This window comes from Dermacentor albipictus, chromosome 10 (genome assembly GCF_038994185.2).
Source record: "Dermacentor albipictus isolate Rhodes 1998 colony chromosome 10, USDA_Dalb.pri_finalv2, whole genome shotgun sequence".
Lineage (NCBI taxonomy): Eukaryota > Metazoa > Arthropoda > Arachnida > Ixodida > Ixodidae > Dermacentor > Dermacentor albipictus.
In genome coordinates, this window is record NC_091830.1 from 45,438,802 (window position 1) to 45,466,653 (window position 27,852).

General features: G+C 47.7%; 1 protein-coding gene and 1 non-coding gene across 3 annotated transcripts in view; one reads left to right on the forward strand and one right to left on the reverse strand.

Annotated features, from left to right (window-relative positions):
- Positions 1 to 6,663: 6,663 nt before the first annotated feature.
- Positions 6,664 to 27,852, reverse strand: part of LOC139050934 (glutathione-specific gamma-glutamylcyclotransferase 1-like) — a 213,039-nt gene continuing 191,850 nt past the window's right edge. For both annotated transcript variants that reach the window (XM_070527800.1, XM_070527801.1), the window contains 2 exons: positions 25,375 to 25,410; positions 6,664 to 11,667 (listed from right to left, as the gene is read on the reverse strand). In XM_070527800.1, coding sequence (XP_070383901.1) covers positions 11,092 to 11,667; positions 25,375 to 25,410 — 612 coding nt within the window. In that variant the 3' untranslated portion in view covers positions 6,664 to 11,091. The remainder of the gene's footprint in view (positions 11,668 to 25,374; positions 25,411 to 27,852) is intronic.
- On the forward strand, positions 21,830 to 21,901 carry TRNAE-CUC (transfer RNA glutamic acid (anticodon CUC)). The gene has a single exon. It is a non-coding gene; the product is annotated as a tRNA-Glu (tRNA).

Consider the following 27,852-nt stretch of genomic DNA (forward strand, 5'->3'; position numbering starts at 1 on the left):
ATCGTTTATTTATCGCGTTAAACGGCGTCTGCGCATGCCCTGGGACTATTACATGCGGAGAACCAGCACCCTCGAGGCACTTTATTTTTCGACCCAAAAATAATATTTTCATGGGCTATAGGCTTACCGTTTTTTCAATTTTGAGGGAAAAATTATTCTTTGCCTAATCGTTTATTTATCGCGTTAAACGGCGTCTGCGCATGCCCTGGGACTATTACATGCGGAGAACCAGCACCCTCGAGGCACTTTATTTTTCGACCCAAAAATCATATTTTCATGGGCTATAGGCTTACCGTTTTTTCGATTTTGAGGGAAAAATTATTCTTTGCCTAATCGTTTATTTATCGCGTTAAACGGCGTCTGCGCATGCCCTGGGACTATTACATGCGGAGAACCAGCACCCTCGAGGCACTTTATTTTTCGTCCCAAAAATCATATTTTCATAGGCTTACCGTTTTTTCGATTTTGAGGGAAAAATTATTCTTTGCCTAATCGTTTATTTATCGCGTTAAACGGCGTCTGCGCATGCCCTGGGACTATTACATGCGGAGAACCAGCACCCTCGAGGCACTTTATTTTTCGTCCCAAAAATGATATTTTCATGGGCTATAGGCTTACCGTTTTTTCGATTTTGAGGGAAAAATTATTCTTTGCCTAATCGTTTATTTATCGCGTTAAACGGCGTCTGCGCATGCCCTGGGACTATTACATGCGGAGAACCAGCACCCTCGAGGCACTTTATTTTTCGACCCAAAAATCATATTTTCATGGGCTATAGGCTTACCGTTTTTTCGATTTTGAGGGAAAAATTATTCTTTGCCTAATCGTTTATTTATCGCGTTAAACAGCGTCCGCGCATGCCCTGGGACTATTACATGCGGAGAACCAGCACCCTCGAGGCACTTTATTTTTCGACCCAAAAATCATATTTTCATGGGCTATAGGCTTACCGTTTTTTCGATTTTGAGGGAAAAATTATTCTTTGCCTAATCGTTTATTTATCGCGTTAAACGGCGTCTGCGCATGCCCTGGGACTATTACATGCGGAGAACCAGCACCCTCGAGGCACTTTATTTTTCGTCCCAAAAATGATATTTTCATGGGCTATAGGCTTACCGTTTTTTCGATTTTGAGGGAAAAATTATTCTTTGTCTAATCGTTTATTTATCGCGTTAAACGGCGTCTGCGCATGCCCTGGGACTATTACATGCGGAGAACCAGCACCCTCGAGGCACTTTATTTTTCGTCCCAAAAATGATATTTTCATGGGCTATAGGCTTACCGTTTTTTCGATTTTGAGGGAAAAATTATCTTTTGCCTAATCTTTTATTTATCGCGTTAAACGGCGTCTGCGCATGCCCTGGGACTATTACATGCGGAGAACCAGCGCCCTCGAGGCACTTTATTTTTCGACCCAAAAATCATATTTTCGTGGGCTATAGGCTTACCGTTTTTTCGATTTTGAGGGAAAAATTATTCTTTGCCTAATCGTTTATTTATCGCGTTAAAGGGCGTCTGCGCATGCCCTGGGACTGATACATGCGGAGAACCAGCGCCCTTGAGGCACTTTATTTTTCGTCCCAAAAATGATATTTTCATGGGCTATAGGCTTACCGTTTTTTCGATTTTGAGGGAAAAATTATTCTTTGCCTAATCGTTTATTTATCGCGTTAAACGGCGTCTGCGCATGCCCTGGGACTGATAGATGCGGAGAACCAGCGCCCTCGAGGCACTTTATTTTTCGTCCCAAAAATGATATTTTCGTGGGCTATAGGCTTACCGTTTTTTCGATTTTGAGGGAAAAATTATTCTTTGCCTAATCGTTTATTTATCGCGTTAAACGGCGTCTGCGCATGCCCTGGGACTATTACATGCGGAGAACCAGCGCCCTCGAGGCACTTTATTTTTCGTCCCAAAAATGATATTTTCGTGGGCTATAGGCTTACCGTTTTTTCGATTTTGAGGGAAAAATTATTCTTTGCCTAATCGTTTATTTATCGCGGTAAACGGCGTCTGCGCATGCCCTGGGACTGATACATGCGGAGAACCAGCGCCCTCGAGGCACTTTATTTTTCGTCCCAAAAATGATATTTTCGTGGGCTATAGGCTTACCGTTTTTTCGATTTTGAGGGAAAAATTATTCTTCGCATAATCGTTTATTTATCGCGGTAAACGGCGTCTGCGCATGCCCTGGGACTATTACATGCGGAGAACCAGCGCACTTGAGGCACTTTATTTTTCGTCCCAAAAATGATATTTTCATGGGCTATAGGCTTACCGTTTTTTCGATTTTGAGGGAAAAATTATTCTTTGCATAATCGTTTATTTATCGCGTTAAACAGCGTCTGCGCATGCCCTGGGACTGATACATGCGGAGAACCAGCGCCTTCGAGGCACTTTATTTTTCGTCCCAAAAATTATATTTTCATGGGCTATAGGCTTACCGTTTTTTCGATTTTGAGGGAAAAATTATTCTTTGCATAATCGTTTATTTATCGCGGTAAACGGCGTCTGCGCATGCCCTGGGACTATTACATGCGGAGAACCAGCGCCCTCGAGGCACTTTATTTTTCGTCCCAAAAATGATATTTTCATGGGCTTACCGTTTTTTCGATTTTGAGGGAAAAATTATTCTTTGCATAATCGTTTATTTATCGCGTGAAACGGCGTCCGCGCATGCCCTGGGACTGATACATGCGGAGAACCAGCACCCTCGAGGCACTTTATTTTTCGTCCCAAAAATGATATTTTCATGGGCTATAGGCTTACCGTTTTTTCGATTTTGAGGGAAAAATTATCTTTTGCCTAATCTTTTATTTATCGCGTTAAACGGCGTCTGCGCATGCCCTGGGACTGATACATGCGGAGAACCAGCAACTTCGAGGCACTTCATTTTTCGTCCCAAAAATTATATTATGAAATATAATATGTGGCCAGTCGCTTATTTATCGCGCTTAGCGTCGTTTGCGCATGCGTGGGGAGCGATATATGCGAAGAAGCTGCGATTTCGAGGCAGTTTATTTTAGCTCCCGGAAACCAATATTTTCATGGGCTATAGGCTTAGTGTTTTTTCAATTTTGGGGGGAAATATAATATGTGGCCAGTCGCCTATTTATCGCGCTTAGCGTCGTTTGCGCATGCGTGGGGAGCGATATATGCAAAGAACCTGAGATTTCGAGGCAACTTATTTTAGCTCCCGGAAACCAATATTTTAATGGGCTATAGGCTTAGTGTTTTTTCAATTTTGGGGCGAAATATAATATGTGGCCAGTCGCTTATTTATCGCGCTTAGCGTCGTTTGCGCATGCGTCGGGAGCGATATATGCGAAGAACCTGCGATTTCGAGGCAACCTATTTTACCTCCCGGAAACCAATATTTTCATGGGCTATAGGCTTAGTGTTTTTTCAATTTTGGGGCGAAATATAATATGTGGCCAGTCGCTTATTTATCGCGCTTAGCGTCGTTTGCGCATGCGTGGGGAGCGATATATGCGAAGAACCTGCGATTTCGAGGCAATTCATTTTAGCTCCCGGAAACCAATATTTTCATGGGCTATAGGCTTAGTGCTTTTCCAATTTTGGGGGGAAATATAATATGGGGCCAGTCGTTTATTTATCGCGCTTAGCGTCGTTTGCGCATGCGTGGGGAGCGATATATGCGAAGAACCTGCGATTTCGAGGCAATTTATTTTAGCTCCCGGAAACCAATATTTTCATGGGCTATAGGCTTAGTGTTTTTTCAATTTTGGGGGGAAATATAATATGGGGCCAGTCGTTTATTTATCGCGCTTAGCGTCGTTTGCGCATGCGTGGGGAGCGATATATGCGAAGAACCTGCGATTTCGAGGCAATTTATTTTAGCTCCCGGAAACCAATATTTTCATGGGCTATAGGCTTAGTGTTTTTTCAATTTTGGGGGGAAATATAATATGGGGCCAGTCGCTTATTTATCGCGCTTAGCGTCGTTTGCGCACGCGTGGGGAGCGATATATGCGAAGAACCAGCGATTTCGAGGCAATTTATTTTAGCTCCCGGAAACCAATATTTTCATGGGCTATAGGCTTAGTGTTTTTTCAATTTTGGGGGGAAATATAATATGGGGCCAGTCGTTTATTTATCGCGCTTAGCGTCGTTTGCGCACGCGTGGGGAGTGATATATGCGAAGAACCAGCGATTTCGAGGCAACTTATTTGAGCTCCCGGAAACCTATGTTTTCATGGGCTATAGGCTTAGTGTTTTTTTTTTCATTTTTGCGGGAAATATTATGTGGGACTAATCGCTTATTCATCGCGCTAAGCGGCGTTCTCGCATGCGTGGGAAGTTGTCGACAAGTTCGACTTCGCCCTGCCATCTTCTAGCCGCCTGGTTAGCTCAGATGGTAGAGCGGCTGCCCGGAGAGGCGGTGGTCCTGGGTGCGAGTGCTGGACCTGGACGAATTTTTCTGCAACTGCGAGGCTTTCCTTTCAATAAACCCTTATGTTTTTTTTTTGCTTTGATTGTGTGGATGTTTTATTTTCGCTTTATTAAGGCTTGGGGAGTGATATTTTTGGAAACCAGCGGTTTCGAGACGACTTTTTTTGCCTGGCTGAAACGAATATTTGCATGGCTTATTATATTTTCAGGCTTATCGTTTTTTTTCTTTTTTGGAGAGAGTAATTAGGTGCGTCATTCGTTTATTTCTCGCGTAAATCGGCGTCAGCGCATGCGCGGGAAGTTATGTATGCGAGAACATGTGCTTCTGAGAGAAGAAGAAGAAGAAGAAACTTTATTGAAGAATAGTCCGGCAGTTCTTGCTGTGGTGGCCTCAGGTAACGGCTCGAAGTCCTTGGACTCGAGCGGCACCTTCGGCTTGCCGGGCGGCCCAGAGCTGGTCTCCCAGAACTTTTTTTACCTGGCTGAAACGAATATATAACTGAGGAATAGCATGATTCCGGCGGCTGCCCACATTCCTCCTTGCCGCCTTCTCCATTGCGTGCCGGAGCAGACGTACGATGCATCCTGTCGCAGACGATGCGTGCTTCGGCGTAGCAGACGACGTGATCCGCGGCGCGCGCGAAGCAGACGACGTGGTGTTGTGGCACGGCACGCAGCGGTCGTCCCATTGTTGAGGGGTGCAGCCCGCCAAGTGATCTCGCCTCTCCCCGCCCCTTCGCGTGACAGCAAAAGCTTACCTGTCACTTTTGGTTGCGCGATGAAGACGCATTGTGGGAAACGGTCTCCGCCGGCGTGGGGCGACCTGCATGACGTGAACAGTCACGAAAGAGCAGCAGACGTATCCATCGTTGCGCAGATGAAGAAGCCGTTCGTCTGCGTTCGTGCTTCTGTAGCAGACGGCCAGGCCAGTTCGGAATACAGACGGCGGACTGTGAAATGCACGCCTGCGACCGCGAGGCGTAATGCTTGATTTCATTTTGTCGTAGCCTGCGGGGGTACGGCTAAAGAGAATGTGCGTGTGCAGTGTCGCTGTTCAGGCAGCATTTTACTGGAGGTTACTCTTAAGACCAGTGAATTGGGTACCACTGTGCATATTTGTTTTCAAGTTGGGCACGACTAGACACATAGGCAAGGAAGAACCATAACGTTAATCGCCAAGCTCTTGTACTCCGCTCACAATTTGGTCTGGTTTGGTGCTTGTAGTAGTGGCTCAACCCATTACGTAAGATAGGCCATGAATCGGTTGGTAGTAGGGAAGAAAAAAGGTAAAAAAAATGAATTTTGTGAATTAGATATAACGTAATAAACAGATAATTTTCGTAATTAGTATTAGCTTTAGGGTCATAATAAAGAACATGTGCTATTATTAGTGCTGTAATTATGGTTAGAAAAGAACACTCAGGAAATTAGCATGGCAGTGTTTTTATTTCACTTATAGAATTAATTAACTGAGCCATCTTATCCGTTCCTATTGCGGTGCCGACGCTACAATGCAAAGTTTAACGGGAAGCGTATGCCACAGTCCCAGCTGACGTAGTGTACCTTCTATAAGTTTTTTTCCTTTAAGTGCAACGCTACTCCATCCTGCAAAAAAATGTTCCATGTTTTTAGGCTTACTGCAATAGTAACATTGAAAGAAAGAAGCCGATACAGACCCATCTATGTGCAGTGGCATTCGGCCGATGCTGTCTGTTAAACGAAACTTCAAATTTTTCTAGTGAAGCACCATTTGATGCGTCAAGGAAATCGAAGGCTCTGAAAATCAGCGTCGTTTTAAGACAGATGATTCTACATGTCGCCCATGAACAGAGAACGTTCTAGCTCTTGCAGTGCTGATATATGCCGAAGTTCGTAGAACCCCCAGGACCGGGCCTTTGAAGAAACCGCGGCGGGATACGTCTGCTGACTCATTTAAATCGCAGATCTTCTCTTCGGTTCAGTGTACTTATTCGTCATTTACCATTACAGCTTGCGATAGCCTCGTATTCTTCTGACAGATATAATGTCTGTGGACCTTCTAAAATCCACGAGTCCGGAGACATATGGACCAGAATAGAATAAGGGAAATAGAATTCTTACAGGTTTTTTTCATTTACAATGTATGTATTTATTTTGGGGCGAAAAATTTATAGAAAATCAAATCCACCTACTGAAAGTCTGCGGACAATCTACAAACTGCTTAAATTCAATTTATGAGGAAGCAGCATTGTAAAAGAACACAAATAAGCCTTTTGCTTGGTGAAAGAAAGTCGTTTATTAGCGGTGTTTTGATTATTATGCACCCATGGTGAAACACATTCGCTTGCACAGTAGTGCGATACAAGAAAGTCACAGGTTAGCAGGAATCAAGGTTATATCACAGACGAGCACCGCAAGTGCAAGAACACCACGCGCGTGTTTCCCAGAGAAAAACGAACACTTCCAGGTGCAAATGCCAGTGTATGTACCAGAAAATATGTCAACATTGTGAAGGCCACTTAAGAGACTCACGGTAACTTTACTAACATGCTACGAATTGAGATCCCAAGGCGACTTGTGCACGTAACCGCAGTTATGCCTTAGTAGGGAGCTTTAATCTGTCCGTATAACGTATTGTCCTTCCTGGAACCGGAGGCGTAGACCTGAACAGCAGAGTAGGTGGAATCATCTCGTGGTGCAGAGATTATTCATAGAGGACAAAGAACTGTATTTACAGTTACCGAGCATTCGTCTACTTATCTTGTGGTGTAAGGAGTCGGTAGCGATATCAGCGTCGACATGCAGCCTTTTTTTGATGCGAGAGCATCAAATGGCCCATTGCGGGAGAAAGGCGGCGTCTGTAGCAGCGAAACGGCACCTAAATTCCCATTGGCTGCGAGGCCACGTCACGAGCGCGCGTCGACGGAGCCGATATGGTAACGCGACACCAGGGGGCGAGACGGGTTCTCGTCGGTGAGGCAATCACGTGAACCTCGCGCGCCGTGGCCGCCGTCTCGCTTTCGGAAGCGGGCGCGCGGTCAGTATATATAAATCTATCTCTCTCTCTCTCTCACCCACTGGGCTTAAATGCTGCGCGCGCCCTACCGGCCGTGGTGGCCGCCGCTGCTTCTTCGGTCTCGTAGCGTAGGGCGTCGCTGGCATGCGGCGTTGGTGCTGCAGGCTGCTGCTGCCTGCTGGCTCGGAGCGCACAACTCTAAGGGCACATTCACACCGAAAGCGGAGCGGCTAAGCGGCCAAGCGGATTTTCAACGCGGCGAGGCGGTGAGCGCGCGCGCCTGTTCAGACCGGACGGCTTGCCTGGCGGCCCGCGTGGCAGCGAGGGCGGAGCATCCGGCGTTTTCGTGGCACACGTGTCGCCATCTCTTGGCACCAGTCGCCCGTCCTCAACGCGCGCGCGCGAACGTCGTCACCGCACCACCGTCGTCTGGACGGCCGCTCGCGCTTGCTAACCACTTGTGAAGCAGCTCGGACGAAGAAGACGAAATAGTTGGCATAATACTCGCCGCCACTTCAGGAGCTTTTTAAGACGAGCAGCAGAAAGCTCGAAGACCGCCCGCCAACACCGCTGGTGGGTCCGCCCCGCTTTGCAAGAACGAGAGCGAATTGGTCATGCCAGTGCTTTGATGCTTGTATTCAGTGTCCTTGAGTATGTCGTGTCTCTTGTCACATAGCATCGCGCAACAAGGTGTCGATCAAAAGTGCAGCGCAAAATTCAGCTGTCTCGGTGGATGCCTTTTGAGTCGGCTTGTCTCCTCGAGCCCTGGTTGGCTGCGGGAAAGCGGGAAGCTTCGGCGGGGCGGAAAAAATCGGTCCGAGAGCGATCGGGCTGCCCGCCGCGTTTTCCGCCTGCTTTGCCCGCTCGGCGAGGAGGTTTTCGCCGCTTTCCGCTTTCCGCCTGCCCGCTTTGCCCGCCCCGCCTTCGGTGTGAATGCGCCATAAGGACCACTCAGCGGCGTTCCACTGAACATTAATGCTTTCACTTTCCCAACTCGCAAGAAGTGCTTAGGTGTTCTCGGATTTCTTTTCATTCGACGAGCCCACCTTTGTAAGACGAAAATGTTTCTAACGCGTTGTTGTTGGAGAAACCACCACAAGATATCGCTGCCTGTTTTTTTAGTGCCCTTCACGTCTGCGGTACCGCGGTATTCCGCGAAAGCATGGTAGGTTATACGGGTAAGGTAGAACTCTCTTTAACCCTCATTCAGAAATAAGTCTTAACTTGAAGTCTATGCTTTGCGTGGCGAAGATGAACGCGCCTAATAAAGGCAATTAGCATATTGGGCACGTTCCCGCCAGGCGTTATCTCGACCAACGTCAAGCACAGGCTTCAAGTTAAGGTATATTTCTGAATACGGAGGTTAATATCCAACCATTCCACGTTGAATGGAAAGTGCGATGAACTCACACAGCTGATGACAATGCTTGCGTAGTCTAACGTGTTTTTAGTAGTATTCCCGTGATTGTTTCGCGTTATATTCGAGGGCTTTCAAGATTTCAAGCACGATAACTTCTACTGACCGTACCTAACGTGAAATTACACAGTCACTGGCACTGTTGGTTGCGAGTGACGACTGGCATCGACTGTAGGCATTTGACAGGCATTGGGAACATTACCCGATTAAACGTATGCGTTTGCAACTGGTCAGGGCACACCATATTTCAATCATCTGCGCTTGAATAAAGGTAACACCTCGAATGAAATGCGACATGCTAATCATTCAGTGAGGGGATGGATACATCGGTGACATCCAGGCTACAAGTATAGTAAACTACATATAGTCTGTGCCTATTAGTCATGCACCCGTGTCTGCCATCGTGTGAATACGAATTATGCTATTGGGTGTAGTGCCCTCAAATTTTTCTTTCAGCACTTCGACACTATGGCGAGGCCGCGTAATTCCCTTCGTGGAGTTCTGGCTAGCTAGCGAAAACATTGCGAACTATTTAAAGGTGCCGCTATAGGGCTCATACAGCATGTTCAAAAAATAAATACAAACACTCTCAATGTTTCAAGATAACCTAACAACCACTCTGAGTAAACAGACAGTCAAAGTCAAATTGACCTAGGAACTTAAATTATGCATCCTGTCCTTAAATACTGCAGCGAGAAGCACGAAAATCGCTGTCAGAAAAATAGCAATGTAACTGAGTATTCCCGCGTTTAACACATTTGGTCCTTTCTTTAATTTAGGTTACTACAATAAATTGGTCTTGAGGCCCCGGAAACAGTTAAAGCTTTCTTGCACAACTATTCGCGTTCAAGGCATCCTACAACCATTCATGAAATCATGGCAGCCGGCACAACGGAACCGGGCAGCTATACAGAGGGCAATACAGTATAATCGAGCATTCAAGTTCCCTGTAAAATCAATGTGGCAACCAAGAGTTACCAAGAGCCCCCTCGAGCGATATATAAGGGAACATATACATTGCCTTCGAAAGACCGTAGTGGCAAAAAAGACATGCTTCGCATCAAAGATCAATGCGGCCAAGTTTTCAACAGGAAAGCTGCCTGTTACATGTTCACGCGTCGCATTTGAATTCAGACGTCATGTATAATCGCTGCCTAAAACGAATTCAGCGTTCCCTCCCATGCGCTCACCACTGGGCATTGTCGGTTCCAGAGTGTCCTGTATATGTTAGAAAAACAATAGCTCCGTTGAATGTTCGAATCAACAATAGGTCGTGGCCGACTCGAATTGGAAAATTCTTGTGGTTCTTTTAGTCTCTAGCGTTCTTGCTAATCATTTGGTTGAGTTAAGAAATGAAATAAAACAATGTGAGTTTTACGAGATTGTAATTTTAAAGTATCGATTGAGTGTCGGCTTTAAGCGTCCCTTCAACAACCTCCTGCCACATCTAGATAGCCACAAAAGTAGCCAGATCTCTGACGTACCCTTGACACAGAGAAAGGCAGCTTAAAGCACGCCTCACCAGCATCTAGCCCTTCAGAGAAACGTGGCACCGAATACCAGCGTTGCAGGGATGACACGAAACAATCGCAACAGTTACCTCGCTGGTGATCATGAGGGTGCGCCAAACTGGTTCCTCAGAGTAGCGTTTGCGTCACACAACCACAAAAAGCGACGAGCTCAGTACGACTTTCTGCCGAAGCGTGACCAAGGTAAAAGTGATCACTAGGACTTTGAGGATAATATCGTAATGTATATTATAAGAACAACCAAGCTTTCTGAATAGCTTTAAATTTTTCATTTGTGTTCCGGTCAAGTTCATGCTGTTTAACGGAGGCAGCGTCAGTGAGATGCTCGAGGTCTCACCAATTAAGATAAACAAGCACGAATTCCGTGGCGGGCACCACCGGGCCCTGGTTATTCAAGAGATCATGGCCGATATGCTGCAGGGCAAAGCCACAGTCAAAGCAAAGCATAGCCAAAGCAAAGTCATAGTCCTGGACAAATAAGCGCGAGTCTTACACAACCGACCTTGGTCTGACACGCATGCCACACAACATCCAGGACACCTTAAATCTCTTTGAATGATGCATCAGGGATTGCAGTTACATCCTATAGCCACCAAGCACAGTAAAGGAAAAGTTTCCTTCACATTACTATAGTCCCATTCCAGTTCCCCTTGACAGCTCTTTCTTCGGCGTTCAAACGAGGCGGACGACGAGCACCGCAGGAGGCATAGGTGTCTCCTGAGCGGAACACTGTCTGATCAAATGTCCAGGCACCTCAGCTTTCTGGTGGGCACGTTCGACACGAAGTCACTGGTCACTTCCGCCGCGGGGCCCGCCGCAGCGTCACCGCCCTGTTCCTCCTGGACGTCGCCGTTATCCGAAAACAGGGAGAACCGTCGCAGCTGCTCCCAGGCCGACATGGGCGCCTCGTAGGCACTCATCTCCTGCAGGGCCTTCCACGAGTCCTTGAGCCTGGTCCTCAGCAGGGACTCGAGCGTGAAGAGGTGGTCGTCCCAGGCGTCCGGAACCTCCTCCTTCATGAATCGCGCCAGCTTGAGCACGTACTCGGCGTTGGCGCCGCAGAAGCCCCGGGCCGCCAGGACCTCGTCGGCCAGCTGGACGGCGCTGGCTGGTCCCAAGTAGAGCGGGTTGTTGGGAGTGGCAATGTAAACGAGAGCCGGAAAGGGTTCCTCCCGCGGGTCCCTCGGCCGGAACTGGACGAACCGGACGGAGTAGCCACCCAGCTGGCTTTCGCGATTGTCGAGGTAGCCGAGGGAGTTTTGCGCGCTGGTGTCGTCATCGCTCAGCAGGAAGGCCCGGCCCCACACCTGACCCTGCGTGTGACGAGGATAGAGAGAGAGGAGGACAGCGAAGTTACCGACGGTGTACGTAACGGGGCGTCTGACGTCAGCACAGTCACTGCCACCAACAATTGTCGCCCCATCTTTAAAAAAAAAAGCCACCTAAAACGAGGGTCGAGTCATCCAACTGGTCCGGCGGGCAGCAATGGCCAGTGGAGCCTTGGACTGAGGGCCCCGACCACATCGACTCCGACTTCCTTCGGCAAATAAAGTTTAATGAATGAGGCCAAGGAACGACACGTGCGACTGCTAGAACTGATCATTCGACTGCTGAACTGGCACAGGCTGTTCGTGTGTGTCTTCCTGTGCGCTTATTTTTCCGTCTATCTGCAATGCACCATCTAGCCAGCCTGCAGGTGTTGTTAAACTGTGAATAGTTTGTAAACATATGGTCACTTAGATCTCTACCCGTAACAATAGTACGGAACAATTCCGTGTAAGTCTAAGAGGCGCCGCGGTAAGGTTTCTTAGTTTTTTAAAAAAAAAAATTTCTCTGTATGCAAAAAGGTTTCCTATTCTTCCGCTGAAAAAACCCCACTGCGCACTCCCAAATAAATTTGGACAATACCCTTCTGTTTCCAGCTGCGCGCATAATCTTCCGCTCTGCGCAAGCAATAAGATGGAACAGGGGTACACGCAAAACTTGACCAGCAAAACACTTTCCCAGCGACCTTCACCCTGAAAGGACAGAACGCGTGACGCAGCTGCACGAGACTGGGCCGCTGTGATGTCGACACGGAACCTCGCTCTTGAAACCCCGAACCCGCCAAGCTGCCTGCAACCTGTCACCGCTGGACGCTGAGCGATCGGCGGCAAACAATGACGTGCGCGGCGACCACGTCACGATTTATCTTTTTGTGTGCCTACGCATTTCGATCAATGCCGAGGAACATCCTCTTGTTCGCGAAACACAACCGGAAGAAAATGCAGTGTTCGGTGGCAGAGCGCTGCGTGTGCGTGTGTGTGTGATCCACGTGCAAGATGTGGCGCAACGTGGACGGCCTGTGGACAAGCGAGCAAATTCGAACAGAGGCGCGCTTGCGAAACAATGCGGGGAGCACATGCGAACGAAGGGACATTTTCTTAGGAACTCGGATAAGACCTCGCGCATGATTTCGCTGTCCTTCGAAGCATACGTATATTATATATATATATATATATATATATATATATATATATATATATATATATATATATATATATATATGTGTGTGTGTGTGTGTGTGTGTGTGTGTATGTAACCCGCAGGCGATGCGTGTACAGTTGAACAAGCCGCGAAGATAGTGCCTGAAGATAATAAACACCAATGGAAATAAAGCTACTCAGAACACGCCGACTGCACCTTAAGATATATCTTAAGACATGTAAGACTTAAGACATATTGCTTCCTAGGCAAACGGAAGGAATTTCTGGAAGTTTGTTCGGGGAATAAAAACTTATGGATTCGAGAAAGCTGGAAGAACACTTCGAAACTCTTACTCTGCTGTAGCTGCTGCACGCGTGTTTAACGATGCTGGATATACAAACGATTGCTATAAAATGAATTTCCAGCAAATAGAACACGCAAACATGCACAAACGCACGCACACACACACACAGAAGTACGCGCACTCACGGGGCGTAACAGGACAGTATAAAAAGACCGCGTAAGAGAAACGATTACACAAAGTTTCTGCCACATTATTTTTTATAAGGCAGTCCAGACGTCGCCTAACTTTATTTTTTTTTTCTGGAAGTCATTGTCGTTGCTTGACGGCGAAGCCTCCAGTTAATCTGAGGCACCACGGCAATATGCACCCAAGATCCCGCACATCAAGAGCCAGCACAACACGTCACCTGGGTCGACCTAGCGGATCTAGGAACCTTAGTAAAAAAAAAAAGGAAAGAAAGAAAGAAAACTTGAAAGAAAGAAGGAAGAAATGTTGAAAATGACGTATAGCTAAGCGGCGAACGCTCGCACGACGTAGCGAGAAAGTTGAGACGCCCAGTGTAACGTCTTAAGCTTAAGTACCATTGTGCGAGGTTCTAAAGAAGTAAAGGACACGACCTGCAAGTCAAAATGGCACGAGAAAAGCCTACACGTACGGGTATACGGGTAAAGGCGCCTTCATAAATTGGGATTTCTACGCACCCACGGAACTGCTCACTTTATCGGTTACTCTGAGATATACGAGACTCTCTTTCTTAGGGGTAATCCGGTAAAAGCGCCTTACAAAGAGCCGCCGTAAGTGAGAACTTGCGGGGAAAAGAAGTCACAAAAAGTTCCGATGCGCAGCCCTCAAAGGGCAGAGCTGTCATCAAGTGGGCGATGGCGTGAAACACGGCAGTTGCCCTGGCCGTTACCAACTAAACCATCTAAGGCATCCCGGCAAGCTGGAGATGCAATATAACGATGCATATTACACGTTTGTTTTTTCAAGCCATGAAATACCTCTTTGATGTTCAGTGACATTGAATGCATCGCGGCACGGCCTGTATTTTACGTCACGTGTTCTTTCGAAGGTTTCAAAACACTTGTAGCGCTGCCAAATAAATAAATAAATAAATAAATAAATAAATAAATAAATCGCTTTATGTAGTAACATTCGATGGAGATATTGAAACAGGGGTGCAGCAATTGTGAATTAACATGACAAAATAAATTTATTATTAGTCTCCGTCCTGCAAATGCGAATTTGCGATGACTACTTGTGAACCAGGGTTAAATGGAGATAGCGGAGAGAGACCTTCGTCCTCCAGTGGACACTAATATAGGCTTATGATGATGATGGTCTATGAACCACAGCATACATGTGCCACAGCAGCGGCTAAGTTAATAAAACCATTTAGTATATGTTTCTCACAGACAGACAGACAGACAGACAGACAGACAGACAGACAGACAGACAGACAGACAGACAGACAGACAGACAGACAGACAGACAGACAGACAGACGGGCAGACAGACGGGCAGACAGACGGACAGACAGACAGACGGGCAGACAGACGGGCAGACAGACAGACAGACAGACAGACAGACAGACAGACAGACAGACAGACAGACAGACAGACAGACAGACAGACAGACAGACAGACAGACAGACAGACAGACAGACAGACAGACAGACGGGCAGACAGACGGACGGACAGACAGAGAGACGGACAGACAGACAGACAGACAGACAGACAGACAGACAGACAGACAGACAGACAGACAGACAGACAGACAGACAGACAGACAGACAGACGGACAGACAGACAGAGAGACGGACAGACAGACAGACAGACGGACGGACGGACGGACGGACAGACAGACAGACAGACAGACAGACAGACAGACAGACAGACAGACAGACAGACAGACAGACAGACAGACAGACAGACAGACAGACAGACAGACAGACAGACAGACAGACAGACAGACAGACAGACAGACAGACAGACAGACAGACAGACAGACAGACAGACAGACAGACAGACAGACAGACAGACGGACGGACGGACGGACGGACGGACGGACGGACGGACAGACAGACAGACAGACAGACAGACAGACAGACAGACAGGCATGCCGACTTCAATGAAAAGCTGGGAATGTTAGCGCGGATAGCTAATGCCCAAACATGCTTTTAGGTGTAGGGTACGGTTATGATGTGTGCAGCTATAAAAATCTCAAACATACACACGCTACCGACATTCACAAAGTCTTATTAAGAAAGCGATACGTTATTCGAGTAGGTTTATAAAATACACAGCAAGGATGAACGGTTTAAGAGCAGCGCGTACCGCACTACTAACCCAAATCCACACAGCGAGTGACGCACTGATACAGTCTAACAAGTGGTAACGTCAGATAGGTTAGTTTCTCAGTAACTACTCGTCCTGTCAACACTGACTCGAGCGATGAGCCAACAAAGAGTAGGGCGCGGATGGAGCATGTGTGTTGACGTTGAACCTGCCGAATGAAAAATACAATAAGAACATAACGTGCAAACAAGATGGCCGATCGTTGATATGACGAACACGGTGTGGCCTGATCTCAGTGGAAAAAAAGTTAACTTGTTAATGTTTGCCGTCCGGATGCGTTGAACAGGAATACTCTGGTAAGCGTTCTTTTCATTTTCGGAGCTGAAAGTGCCAACAGACAAGGGACGTTGGAAAGCAGACAAACACCGTTCCTCTTAGAATAAGTTTCTTGGAGTCACGTCTGACAGAAAAAGAAAAAGAAAAAGAAATACATGAACAGCAAAAAGAAAAGAAAAAGAAAGATCGACGTCACCACTGCAGCGTTAGCACTATCATGGGCAGGGTAAATATATCAGAGAAAAAAAGAAAGAACGAACAAAAAAAGACAGGCGCTTATTCGAGAAGCAGGAAGAAAAAAATCGCGGCTTACTTATATTATTCGGCAAGCGCATCCAGCGAGGATTAATGGACGTTGTCCGTGCAGGGGATTGAGGGATGAGAGAGGGAGGGAGGGGGGGGGGAGTCAGAGCAAACACAACAGGTGGCTCGGGGTCACAGGTCGGTCGGGGTGGGTCACGGCCCCTCAACCTCCACACCCAAAAACGAGGCACCCGCACCCCTCCACCCCAGCTACCCCGCGCCTCCCTACACCTTCGCACAGGGGATACCCTCCCGAAGAGCTTGCGGGGTTCCCCCAACCCTGGCTGCAGCCGGCACACGTACGTACGGCTCGGACCCTCCGACCTGTCTTCTTCAACCACTGGGGAGAAAGATTCAGTGCATGTTCAAGACGATGGGTGCGTCACCTTTTCTTGAGGTGGGCCATTCTTGTCGAAGAAAAAGGGAGGCTTCAAGGTGGGGAGTTGGGAAGGGGGAGATGGCGATACTAGGAGCCGGCTGTGTGGCTTTGTGCTGGAGGGAACCGGGCGCCACAGAACAGTGAAACGGGGACAAGGAGACGAGGCCCCGCTTGCCGACGAAGGAGGAGGAGGATGTGCCGGTAAAAGAAAGGATAAACTCCTTAAAAAATTAGAGCGAACGAGACGGGTGGAGGAGGAAGCGAAGGGGAAGAGAAGACGAACAGCCGCGCAACCGGCATGTCCTTGGCTGTTTCAGTGTGCAGGTCATCCAACAATAGGGTTTCATCACAAGCCTTGCACTCGTCATCCGCGATGCTTAACCGCATCCCCAATCGAAAGCCGTGGCGGCTCAGCGTACATGGCGTTCTGCCGCTGAGCGTGAGGTGTTGGGTTCGATTCCCGGCGGCCGCATTTTGACGCGTTGCGTAGGAGTGGGATTTCTCTCTCACCGTTACTGAAGTTAAGAACGGTAGTTAAGAAGGGGTCGAGTTGCGAAAGCATTGCAAGTGTACTTACGGCATCTTCGGCTGACCGTTTTGGCGCGATCTAGACCGCTCTCGCGACCAGGGTTTATTCGACTGGTTGAAAAAGGGCTCGCACCCTACGTTCGGCTCGTTATTTTCGATCGTTCTCCAACATCTTCGTGCACTCTCGGACGCTTCTAGCCACGGAGCCTTCTGGCAAGTACTAACGCGATAGCGTTTTATCGCGTTTTAACGACCCCGTGTCACAGAAAGACGGGCGTCGGCGTCCGGCGTCGGACGTCGGTTAAGCAAAACGAATTTCGAACACTCGTTCCCAATCACGCAGGCCCTCCATGTGGCGCAAGGAAATTACTGAACTAATTGAATTTTTCAAGGTAAAATACCTAGAAAAATCCTAACGTACAGCTTACACACAACCTACAGACTTGATAGCGTCTGTCTCTTTAAGTCGAATATGCGAGAAAACATAATTCAGTTACGCGTAAACTCAAACACAAAGCCCTTTTATCGCGATAGCGTTTTCCAGCTGCCGCTTGAGGTCTATCTTAGTAGGAGCGGCGCGGCCCCCTCGGTTCCCTGCGCACCATCAAAAAATAAAAATGAAATAAAGAATGAACCGCAAAGCTCGCCTTCGTGCATATCGTTCGCCGCCAGCGTTTCCCGGTGAACATCACATCACATCACATCACATCACATCACATCACTTTATTACCTTAAAGACCCCGGTTAGGGGGTATTACATAAGGGGTGGGTTTACAAATCAAGGTTACAGAGAGTGATCTTCATGAGAAACAAATGTAGTCAAGTTGTCCGCAAAAGATGATGAACACGTGATGGCTGCAATGTTCCGCGGAAGGCCATTCCAGTCCACTGCTGTGCGAAGAAAAAATGAGGCTGCAAAAGTAGTGGTGCGAGCACGTGCGCGTGCGATTACGTTTACATAAGCTGCAGTTGCCGGGAAGCGTGAGAAGCACTTGGGGATCTTTGAATACTATCGCGTTCCACTCCTAAAGGCGAAGCTTAAGCGTCCTCCAAATTTTTTTTTTCTCCGAGCAGCCGTCGGCGCATATGTCTTCAAGATTGAACGCTTCCAGGCACGTGATCACAACATGGGCTCGTGGCAACTGCATTCTGGAGTTCGAACGAACGCCCGTCCCGTCGGCACGCCCACCCGTTCTGCCATAAAATATGAAACCAGCCCGGAATCGCCAGGAGATTTGGCTATGTTTCAACAAACCGTTGATGCGAAATCGGATCTTTACTATAGCCACGTGGTACTGCCTGTGTCGTTCGCTTTTCTTTTTTTTCAAGAGCGAGTCACATGTTAGGGTAGCGCGGCTGTCCTCTGCCTCTTGAGTTCGAGCAATACCGGACACGCCAGACTCTTAAAGCGAAAGCTTTACTGGCCGCGAACTTGCGACTTCGCCGTGGCCGTGCTCCGAGGAGGCACATGACGTCACACCGCGTTCCTCGTCGTTGCGTTCGCCTCCGCTCGCTTAGCCAGCTGCGTCGCATGCCTGATAACATGTCGGAGGATTGAAAAGCAGAGGTCGCGTGCGCCGCAACCACAGTTGAGACGGCAGTATGGACGGCGACAATTCCGATAAACAGGAGGACGCCTGGAATCGACATCGGAACGAGATGAAGAGGAAACGAATCGCCCAGGAAACATAGGAACAGCGCGCCAAACGACTGGCTAAACGCCGCAACATAGCTAGACTACCAGACTAACCTGGACTTGCAATCGAGATTAACCAAGGCTAACTATGCCTTAGCTTTCGCTACGTATATCCTGGCACAGCCGAGCTAAGCCTCTGCCAATTTTTCAGTCCGAGGCGACCACTCGAAGATTGGCATCCGCCCATTTAGGCGTCCATAAAAAACCACCAGAAGGTAAAAAAATATATCATCTGGAGCCTTTCACTACGGCGTCTGTCAATGCCGCAATGTTGCCTTGGGGCGCTGGAACCCACGGTTAAATCACTCAGATCGTCGACTGAAGGCAACGAAAATCACTAGAAACGCAATTGAATTTCAACAATGGCCTTTGTAAGAGAACACCCGCCTGATATTCCTCTTGCGATCACAAACAAACAGAGCAAACGCACCGGACAGTTGGTGGCCGCCTGAAAGGCATGACAATGCTACAAGAAAACTCATAGAGGTTCCTTAGAAGGAGATATTGATGTTGGTGAAGAAGATAAACCATCCAGGTATACCGAGATTGCATCCAGAATCATTGGCTTCTGTAGGCCAGCCGTCCTATCAAGTGAGCTATTGGGCAAGCTATAAGGGATGGCAAGGGGTGGCAAACGGATTCTTAACGGATTTCTGGAAGCGATGGCCGTACACGAATATAAAACTTCACAGCATTCGAAATTAAATAGAAAGTTAACCTTGCAACTGCAGAGCAAAGGTAGAGCGACCAATTTTGAGTGACCGTTATGTCATCAACGGTTTCGGCGTGAAATGCGAGAAAATTTGGGCCATACTCTCCTCGCTAACACTTGATGCTTTCCTATTCATGTTTAATATAAACACGAATTAGCGTAACCAAGCCAGAGTGACATCGTTGGAAGTCAGGGTCTTCCCTGCAGCGCTTGCACTAGCACGTACGTTGCGCTTCCCGTTGCTCTTAAGCGGCTGGAAACTCCACCCCAACATGACTCTATACTTCACACAATGACATCGCACTGCGAGAACGTTTTTGGCTGTTCAGCGCAGTTTCATTGATCAATGACCAAAATCAAATGTAACCGTGGGGTTTAGCCTCGAAACAGCTCACTGACTGCGAAGGCGCCGTTGTCGGGAGCGCTGGATTAGTTATTGAAAAGCCCGGATTCTTTAACGAGCACCTAAATCTTAGTATACACGAGCGGTTTCGAACGCTGCCCCGATCGAAACGCGGCCGCCTCGAGGCGGTTTTTGGAACCCGCGACCTGGTGCTCGAGGGCAGAACGCAACATTGAGTCCACCGCGGACGCATTGATCGAGAACCGTTCAGAGCCTTTCAACCAGAGCGGTTATGAAGCTGGAAAGACAGTGCACCCGAGCATCTACCTTTCTGGAAAGTCTTAAAAGCACAATTTTTTGTAATAACACATAGTGAATTACTCAATAGGTATGCATTTACTTTTACATGTGTGACTCCTATTGTGTCTATGACGACGCGGTGCCAAATTGCGAGTGGTTTCTTCATTACTTTCCCTTGTATGTTGTAGTTCATACTTCTCGATTCTAAGACAAGCTCCGAGAGCCAAAGCTTGTAGCTCGGTCGCGTTCTATGTTTCTTTTTGTTGTTCTTATTCTCCACTCCTGTAATAGCCCGATGGGGGCTGACGGTATCAATAAATGAACCAATGAAAATCACCGACCCTCGTGATGAACACACGCACACGTGATCCTTTCCAGTTCGCGGTTTCCTCCTCTCCACCCAGCGCACTACTTCCCGAGGCGCGTCCCGCGAAACCTTCATGCTGACGCTCCCCCCAGAGGACCGCGCTGAAAGCCCCTGAGCCGTACGTGGCTGAAAGAAGGCGAGCCAAGGCGAGCCCACGGAGACGAGGGCTAGAGACCGCATATGCCAGTGGGAAAGAGGAAACGCTGGGTCCTACTTGCGAAACGTACGGAGAACTTGAATGAAGCGGCAGCGAAAGAGGCGGCGGGGTTAGGGAGGTAAGCCGGAAGAGCAGCAGCATCGCTCTACGCTGTAGTAATAGTTTAGGTTTTTCGGGGACGGGGCGACGCGGTGGCGCCGCCTCGGTGTTTTTGCGAAATCGGGCGACAGCAGGTGGCAGGTGGATGCGAATAGAAAATGAAACAAACAGACGGGGGCTCAGGTTAAGGGAGGGGCGGTTGATGTTGTAGTGAAGGGAACTGAACGTCGTCGGCGCTGACACAGCGAGAACCTTCCTTCACACTGGGAGGGGAGGGGGGGAGGAGCGATAGTCCCTCTGCTGTTGCGCTCTTCTTTGCTGCCTATTAAATGATGATATACGGGGAAAACACAGTACTCTAAACGAAAAGAAAGAAATAGAAAGTGTCGATGAGTTCGTTTTGAAAGGTCAACTGGAACAAAATTTCGCGTCGCACGAAAAGAAAGTAATAGTTGTGATAGCGCGGATACAGGGGAAGTCTAAGCGGAAAAATTTTGTGCGCAGAATCCGAACGAGTCTATTAGAAGGAACTCGTTTCTAAAAGTGCACGGACGGAGTAGGGCTACAGTAATTGAGGTCATGGCACTGAATCAGGACTTATCCGGGGCAAACAGTGTCGAACTAATACCTCCCTTCGACTCCACGGAGGAAGGAAGAAACTGGGAGTCAGCCAAACGAGTCGACCCGTCACGTGATCGTCACGTCAAAGCGCAGGGTAGGTTTTAGTGCTCCCACTTTGCAGGCAGTTCCTGCGGCAGAGCAGCCTAACTTCTAGAACATTGTAGCCTAACTGCGCATCGACTGAAAATACCGGGAACCAAGTATTCCCGGCTAATACGCAAAGTCTCAGAGGTCACGTGTAGGGACGACTTTCCCTTTCCCTTTTTCCCTTAGTGAGGGGAAAAAAGCGAAGGGTATGGCTGCACCGAGAGTTGGCTTGCCAATGCCAGCTGTATGAGGTAATGTGGTTTATTTCCTTCCTCCGTGTTCCACTGTAACAATTCCGCCATCTTGCTTGCTCTGATTGGTTAGAACAGCGGCTACGCCTTATCTGATTCACTAGCAAAGCAGGCGCTCAAGAATCGCACGACGTCCTGAATAGCACTGAAAACCACAGCCAACTCTCAAATCCAGCGTCACACGCCAAGAGTGCTTAATTTAAGATCATATATTGCGCGAGAAGACGTCCTTCGGCATGGTCTAGTGGTTAGGATACCTGGCTCTCACCCAGGAGGCCCGGGTTCGATTCCCGGTGTCGGAATAAATTTCTTTTTCTTTTTTGAAATGCTCAGTTCAGGGCATGTGGTACGTTTACCTCTTTCTATTTTATTTTTGTATACCTGCTACGCATACAATTTTTTTTTTCGATGGGGCAAGCTCCGCCACCGTGTCCCTTCGTGCTCGAGTTTTTCGTTTTATATGTCATCTTTCACACAGCGCAGCTTATATCCGCGTACGCTCGACACCCACTGCCGTGTCCAGCGCTACCCACCCTGCCAACCTCCAGACGGTCAGGTGGACTTTAATAGTTAGAAGGGTCCTGCTCCCGCAGGGGGTCCGACGGGGCGTTCCTGCCCATTTGACGACAGACGGGGAGCTGGCTTCTTTATGTTTCTTTTTATTTATTTATTTATTTATTTATTTATTTATTTATTTATTTATTTATTTATTTATTTATTTATTTCTCTTTCTTTCTTTCTTTCTTTCTTTCTTTCTTTCTTTCTTTCTTTCTTTCTTTCTTTCTTTCTCTCTTCTTTCTCTCTTCTTTCTTTCTTTCTTCGGTTCTTTCCTTCTTTCTTTCTTTCTTTCTTTCTTTCTTTCTTTCTTTCTTTCTTTCCATAAAAGGCTGTTCTCGGTAAGGCCCCAGTGGAGGAAGTGAGTGGTGCAGCGCTTTGTTGGACAGCGAGGAGGTAGTAAGGCATGGTGAGGAGGCGTCGCTCACGGCACGAGGGTGAGTGGTAGAGCGTCGAAAACCGAACATCTGGACAGTTTCGCCGACGCAGGCACTGGCCCGTCGCTGGAAGGGCGCCAGAGAACGGGACCCGGGTCAGCCTATACGCTATAACCGTGGATGGATGGATGGATGGATGGATGCATGTTATGAGCGCCCCCTTTGGAACGGGCCGGTGGGTTGCGCCACCAAGCTCTTGCCACTATACTGCCTAATGTCCTACCTAGGTTAAACAATATAAAAAAACGCTATGAACTCCCACAACCAAATTTTTAAAATTATGGGGTTTTACGTGCCAAAACCACTTCCTGATTATGAGGCACGCCGTAGTGGAGAACTCCGGAAATTTCGACCACCTCGGGTTCTTTAACGTGCACCTAAATCTAAGTACACGGGTGTTTTCGCATTTTCGCCCCCATCGAAATGCGGCCGCCGTGGCCGGGATTCGATCCCGCGACCTCGTGCTCAGCAGCCTAACACCACAGCCACTGTGCAACCACGGCGGGTGCAACCAAATTTTGTGATCCCCTATTGCGAACTGTGCTTTTGTACGAACACAAAAGCACCACCTGTCGATGGGTGTTGGTGACCCACATGCGCGAAGAACGATCGACCGCTCGACCTTCCTTCGCCTTAGCCCTTACAGGATACTATCGCCGCAGTTTCGCGAAGCAGACTCAAGCAACGGGAACTACAAGTTCCTGCCTTGATACGTGAATTAGTCTTGCAGAGTGTTTCCTAATCACCTTTCTCTCTTCGCACCTTGCCCCTAAACAGCCGTCTGCTAAGCTAATAGGCACATTTAGGTTTTGCGCACCAAAAGTTAGGGTTATATTCCTGGTCTTAGGCGAGAATTATGGTATATACTCGTGACACTAACGGCACACATTCACCCATGGACAAGCACACACATACGCATTAAAGCTGTATTTACGCAGTGTCACTGAGAATTGTAGACCACAAATTGAATACCTGTGGTCTGTAGACAAAATTATGTGCAAGGTGTTAACGTGGCTCTCCGGTGGCAAAATGACGGGCAACGCTGCAGCCGTACACACCGCACAGCTGGCAGATCGCTTGCGTGAAGAAAAAAAAATCTATAAACGGAGCCGCCATGGTTGAGCAGAAGTGATGCGTGGAGTAGCGAGCCTCGCCAATTAATGAATTGATCGTCTGCTATCAGTAAATTTTTGCAAAATATATCGGGGTGTAAAGCATAAAATTTCGTTCCTGCGAAGCACTAAAGTTTAGCTCTTAATGCAATAGCATTTACGCAGGACACTCGGTGACCCTCGTTGTTGACGCCGACGAAGAACAAAGCGGGCCGATCACGGAGGCAATGTTATCGAAACGTAGTTGTGCGTCGATCCTGATAAGGCTACCGCATTCCAGTCATTCAGCAGGTGTGCCACACACCGACCAGCGAGCGTTCATTCTTCTTTTGAATGCAACAAAATCAATTTGAGTCAGTTAAGTCGCTGACTGATAAGACCATTTATGGGTTTCACAGGTATCCGAATGGCGAAATCAGAGTTGGCCCAGCGTCGATGCCCATTCTTAAATTTGTGAAACGCGGGCGTAGTACAGACAGTTGAAAAAGTTTACGGACCCCACGATCGGAGGAAACGACGAATTTACGAAGCATTTCGGAACCGCACGACCAGCAAAATCGTATAACACCAACACGATGTTACGATCGCATATTTGCACAGCTATACCGGAAATCCAAATACGCGGCTGCGCATTCTACAAATAAAAAAATTTCACCCTTTGTAGCTTGTATCAGCAAACAATAATCCAAGTCTGCCTTGTCATCATTTTATTTCTTTACAGCGTTGCCCGCCCGGTACTTTCCTGTCAGAACGCTATACGGCACGCTGACATGGGCACGCTATTCGTGAACTGAAAGTAGCGGGGCCGCAGCGTTTTTGTCTTGAAGTGCATGTGAAATTGATGAAGATTATTGTTTTGTTGGTAAGATAATCCCCAAAGGGTGCAAATTTTTCTTAGAGTGCGTGCCCACGCATGCAGGACGCGATAGGTATCGAGCGTTTCCTCGTATCCCGCGGTTCGTAAACTTTCGCAGTCGACTATAGCGGACGCGTCGAGTGAGTAAGGTTACAGAAGCTCGAGCGGCAATGAACAGGAGCCGAAGTGCTTACTTCCTGCATCATCATCCTATGCAGCAATCTATCTAAGACATGTTATGCCAAACGTTTTCAATCTATCTTTAACAATCTATCTTTCTAGCTTCTCAATCTGCGCGGCACTCCAGATCATGCAGCGAGATCAAGAGCAAAGACTTTCGCCAAATTACGTGAAAGGGGATGTGACGATAGTCGTTTCGTTTACAAGAGCCATACTCGAGTGGGTGGAGTCAGAAGTCGAGCTGACCCATCCCGACCCGACCGCGTGTTCACGTGCATCTGTCCATGCGGGTTGGGCGAACACGACCGAAAGCAACAACCGAATTTCGACCCGACATGCCGACTGGACCCGAGGGTCGTGTTCGCCTAAACGTAGCCAACGAAGCGTTTAAATCAAATTAAATTATGGGGTTTTACGTGCCAAAACCACTTCCTGATTATGAGGCACGCCGTAGTGGGGGACTCCGGAAATTTCGACCACCTGGGGTTCTTTAACGTGCACGTAAATCTAAGTACCACGGGTGTTTTCGCATTTCGCCCCCATCGAAATGCGGCCGCCGTGGCCGGGATTCGATCCCGCGACCTCGTGCTCAGCAGCCGAACACCATAGCCCCAATGAAGCGTTTGCTGACTTACCTCTTCGCGTTCGACAAGAGTCGCCACCCGGCCGATCTGAAATTGTCAAAAAAAAGAAGTAAGTATACCTGTTAAATTACGAAAGAAAGTAAAATTGTAGGCCATATTTGGGACAATCAGATACAAAATTTAGGGCTTTATATACATAAGTGTTTCGATACTATGTAGACAAGCTGTAAGTAGCGAAATGCGGAAGCACTGCCGTCAGATTTCACAAAAAAACAAAAAATCTGAACTTCACTGAAATGAATTGCCGCTACCGCTAAATTAAATAGGTGTGAACAAGTTTACAAAACGTAATTTGCAATGATTACTGTGCGAATAGGCGAACAGCCAATAAGTGTAGTCGTAGTCATCTGCTTTTTCTTATCATTCCAAACATATAAAATGGCAATGCAGGTCTTTTGTTTTTAGACCCGGTAATCCTAGATTCCCAAATGCACTACTCAGGGAAAAGGAAAGAAAAGATTATAATTAAAGAAAAGAAGGCAAGCAGGAAATGCCAACATCCACTAGGCACGTGAACACAGAGGGAGGTAAATTTTAACGGCAGAAAGGTGGAGAGGTCGGCCTGAGTGAAGTTACAAGAACAGTGCCCTTATATACGGGTGCCAGTGCCGAAAGCACGGTCCCTTACCTGGGACAGTCACCCATCAAACAGAAGACGATCGGTGGGGTGGGATCAGTACAGGCAAGTCACTTTATTCATTTCATGCGTCACAAACATCGACCGCACGAATTTCACATATACCTGACCTCGGAAAGAACACGGCCACGATATGAAGACGTAAAATGAAAATAAAAACATTTCAAAGCAGTAACATCTGGCAATTTCTCTCAAAGGCAGTCTATAAGATTTCTCTTGAGACAGCTTGCCACGATGTCAGTACTGTAGATCACACGATGCAGTTTTAGGGAATCTGTCGACCAAGCATCACAAACGCGCAAAACATCATAGCCTCTCCGTACAGAGAACGTTCACCTCACCGGTCACTCAACCCAGCGCACGTCACTGTTCACCATCGACAGGCTCAGCGTGTTTTCTTTATATGCCAGTTCTACGTGAAATATGAGGAGAATAAGGAGGAAACAACCTTAACGGCATGCCGGTATGCATGCGCGAAGGCCGATGCCAAGAGGGTTCACGTTTCCGCAGCGAGCCAAAGACAAATGACACGAAATCGCCGCGTAGACAGTGGCCTTCGTTGTTGCCGCGACCTGACCTACTCACCGCGTATGAGCTGTGTGCCGTCAGAGCCGTGCAGTGGGGGTGTGCAAGCTAGTGCCGGAGTCCGCCAGTCAACCGAGGGGGCTTCACTATTATTCTTCGAATGCGTGGTATTCTTCGGCGGCGTATACGCGTCCGAATACAGACAGCATTCCCAAGCAGACGGTGCTATTGCAGACGGCGTTATTGCAGACGGCGTTATTGCAGACGGCGTGAATGCATACGTAACGAGTTACGTTTTGATTTCATGTGTGCGCGCTTCAGCTTGTAAGTGCATTTTTTATCATTTCTTCTTTGCCTGCCTTTTGTGAACCTTTCAAGCTATTTTCAGGTGTACTTCAGGTGTACTTCAGGTGTATTTCAGGTGTTTCAGGTGTTTCAAGCTATCTTCAGGATAAAACTTAACTCTTCTTCGTCGTCTCCAAGGCCACCATCATCGTCGTCGTCTTCCCACATTACCGACTGTGACAATATATAGTAGAAGGAGGTCGCCTTACGTGCGTAAACACACGTATACTGGGATGCCTCGGCTAGATTATTAGTGCTTGGGTGGGCAGCCTTTCTCTTCTCTTTTCGAAGCTGCGCGTAAAAAAGCGAGTATAAACGATCAATCCGTACTTCAAAGAAAAGACGTGTTGGCAGCACCTTTTAATAGAGCAAATACTTGCATCATATTTATTTCCCATTTATTCGAGTCCTACTACTCCCTAAGGGAGTACGCTTACTCTGAACATTGTTCGAGAGAAAAGAAAATACATCATTAGGAGGCACGATCACTTTCAGATATGACACTTTCAGGTATGACAAAACGGAGTCATGATTACTCCCTTGTAGATAGTTAACATGAGTCCCTTTGTTGAAGAGTGTGCGGTCATGAAGTACGCTTACTCTATACTCAGAGCAAATGCACTTTATATGGGAGTGAGGGAGCACTCGAAAACGAATTAATAAAGCATTTATTTGAAAAGAGGATGGCTAGCAGGCCTAAATGAGGAAAGTTTGAACTCGAAAATGAAGTGAAGTAACAGGACGAGCAGTTCCTCTCCGATAAAAAGAGTCCCCCAGCACCCCCTTTTCTCTTTCAGAGTGCTTCCCCTTATACAAACTGAGTATCGCGACTCCTGTGTAGGGTTAACTGGTTGTGCCATTATTTAACTCCTTTTTTCGACAATGCTTCGAGGCACTGCCTCCTGCTCCACCTCAGTGAGCGCTTCAGCGCGCCTTGTAACTTAAGTCCTTCGAACAAGGGG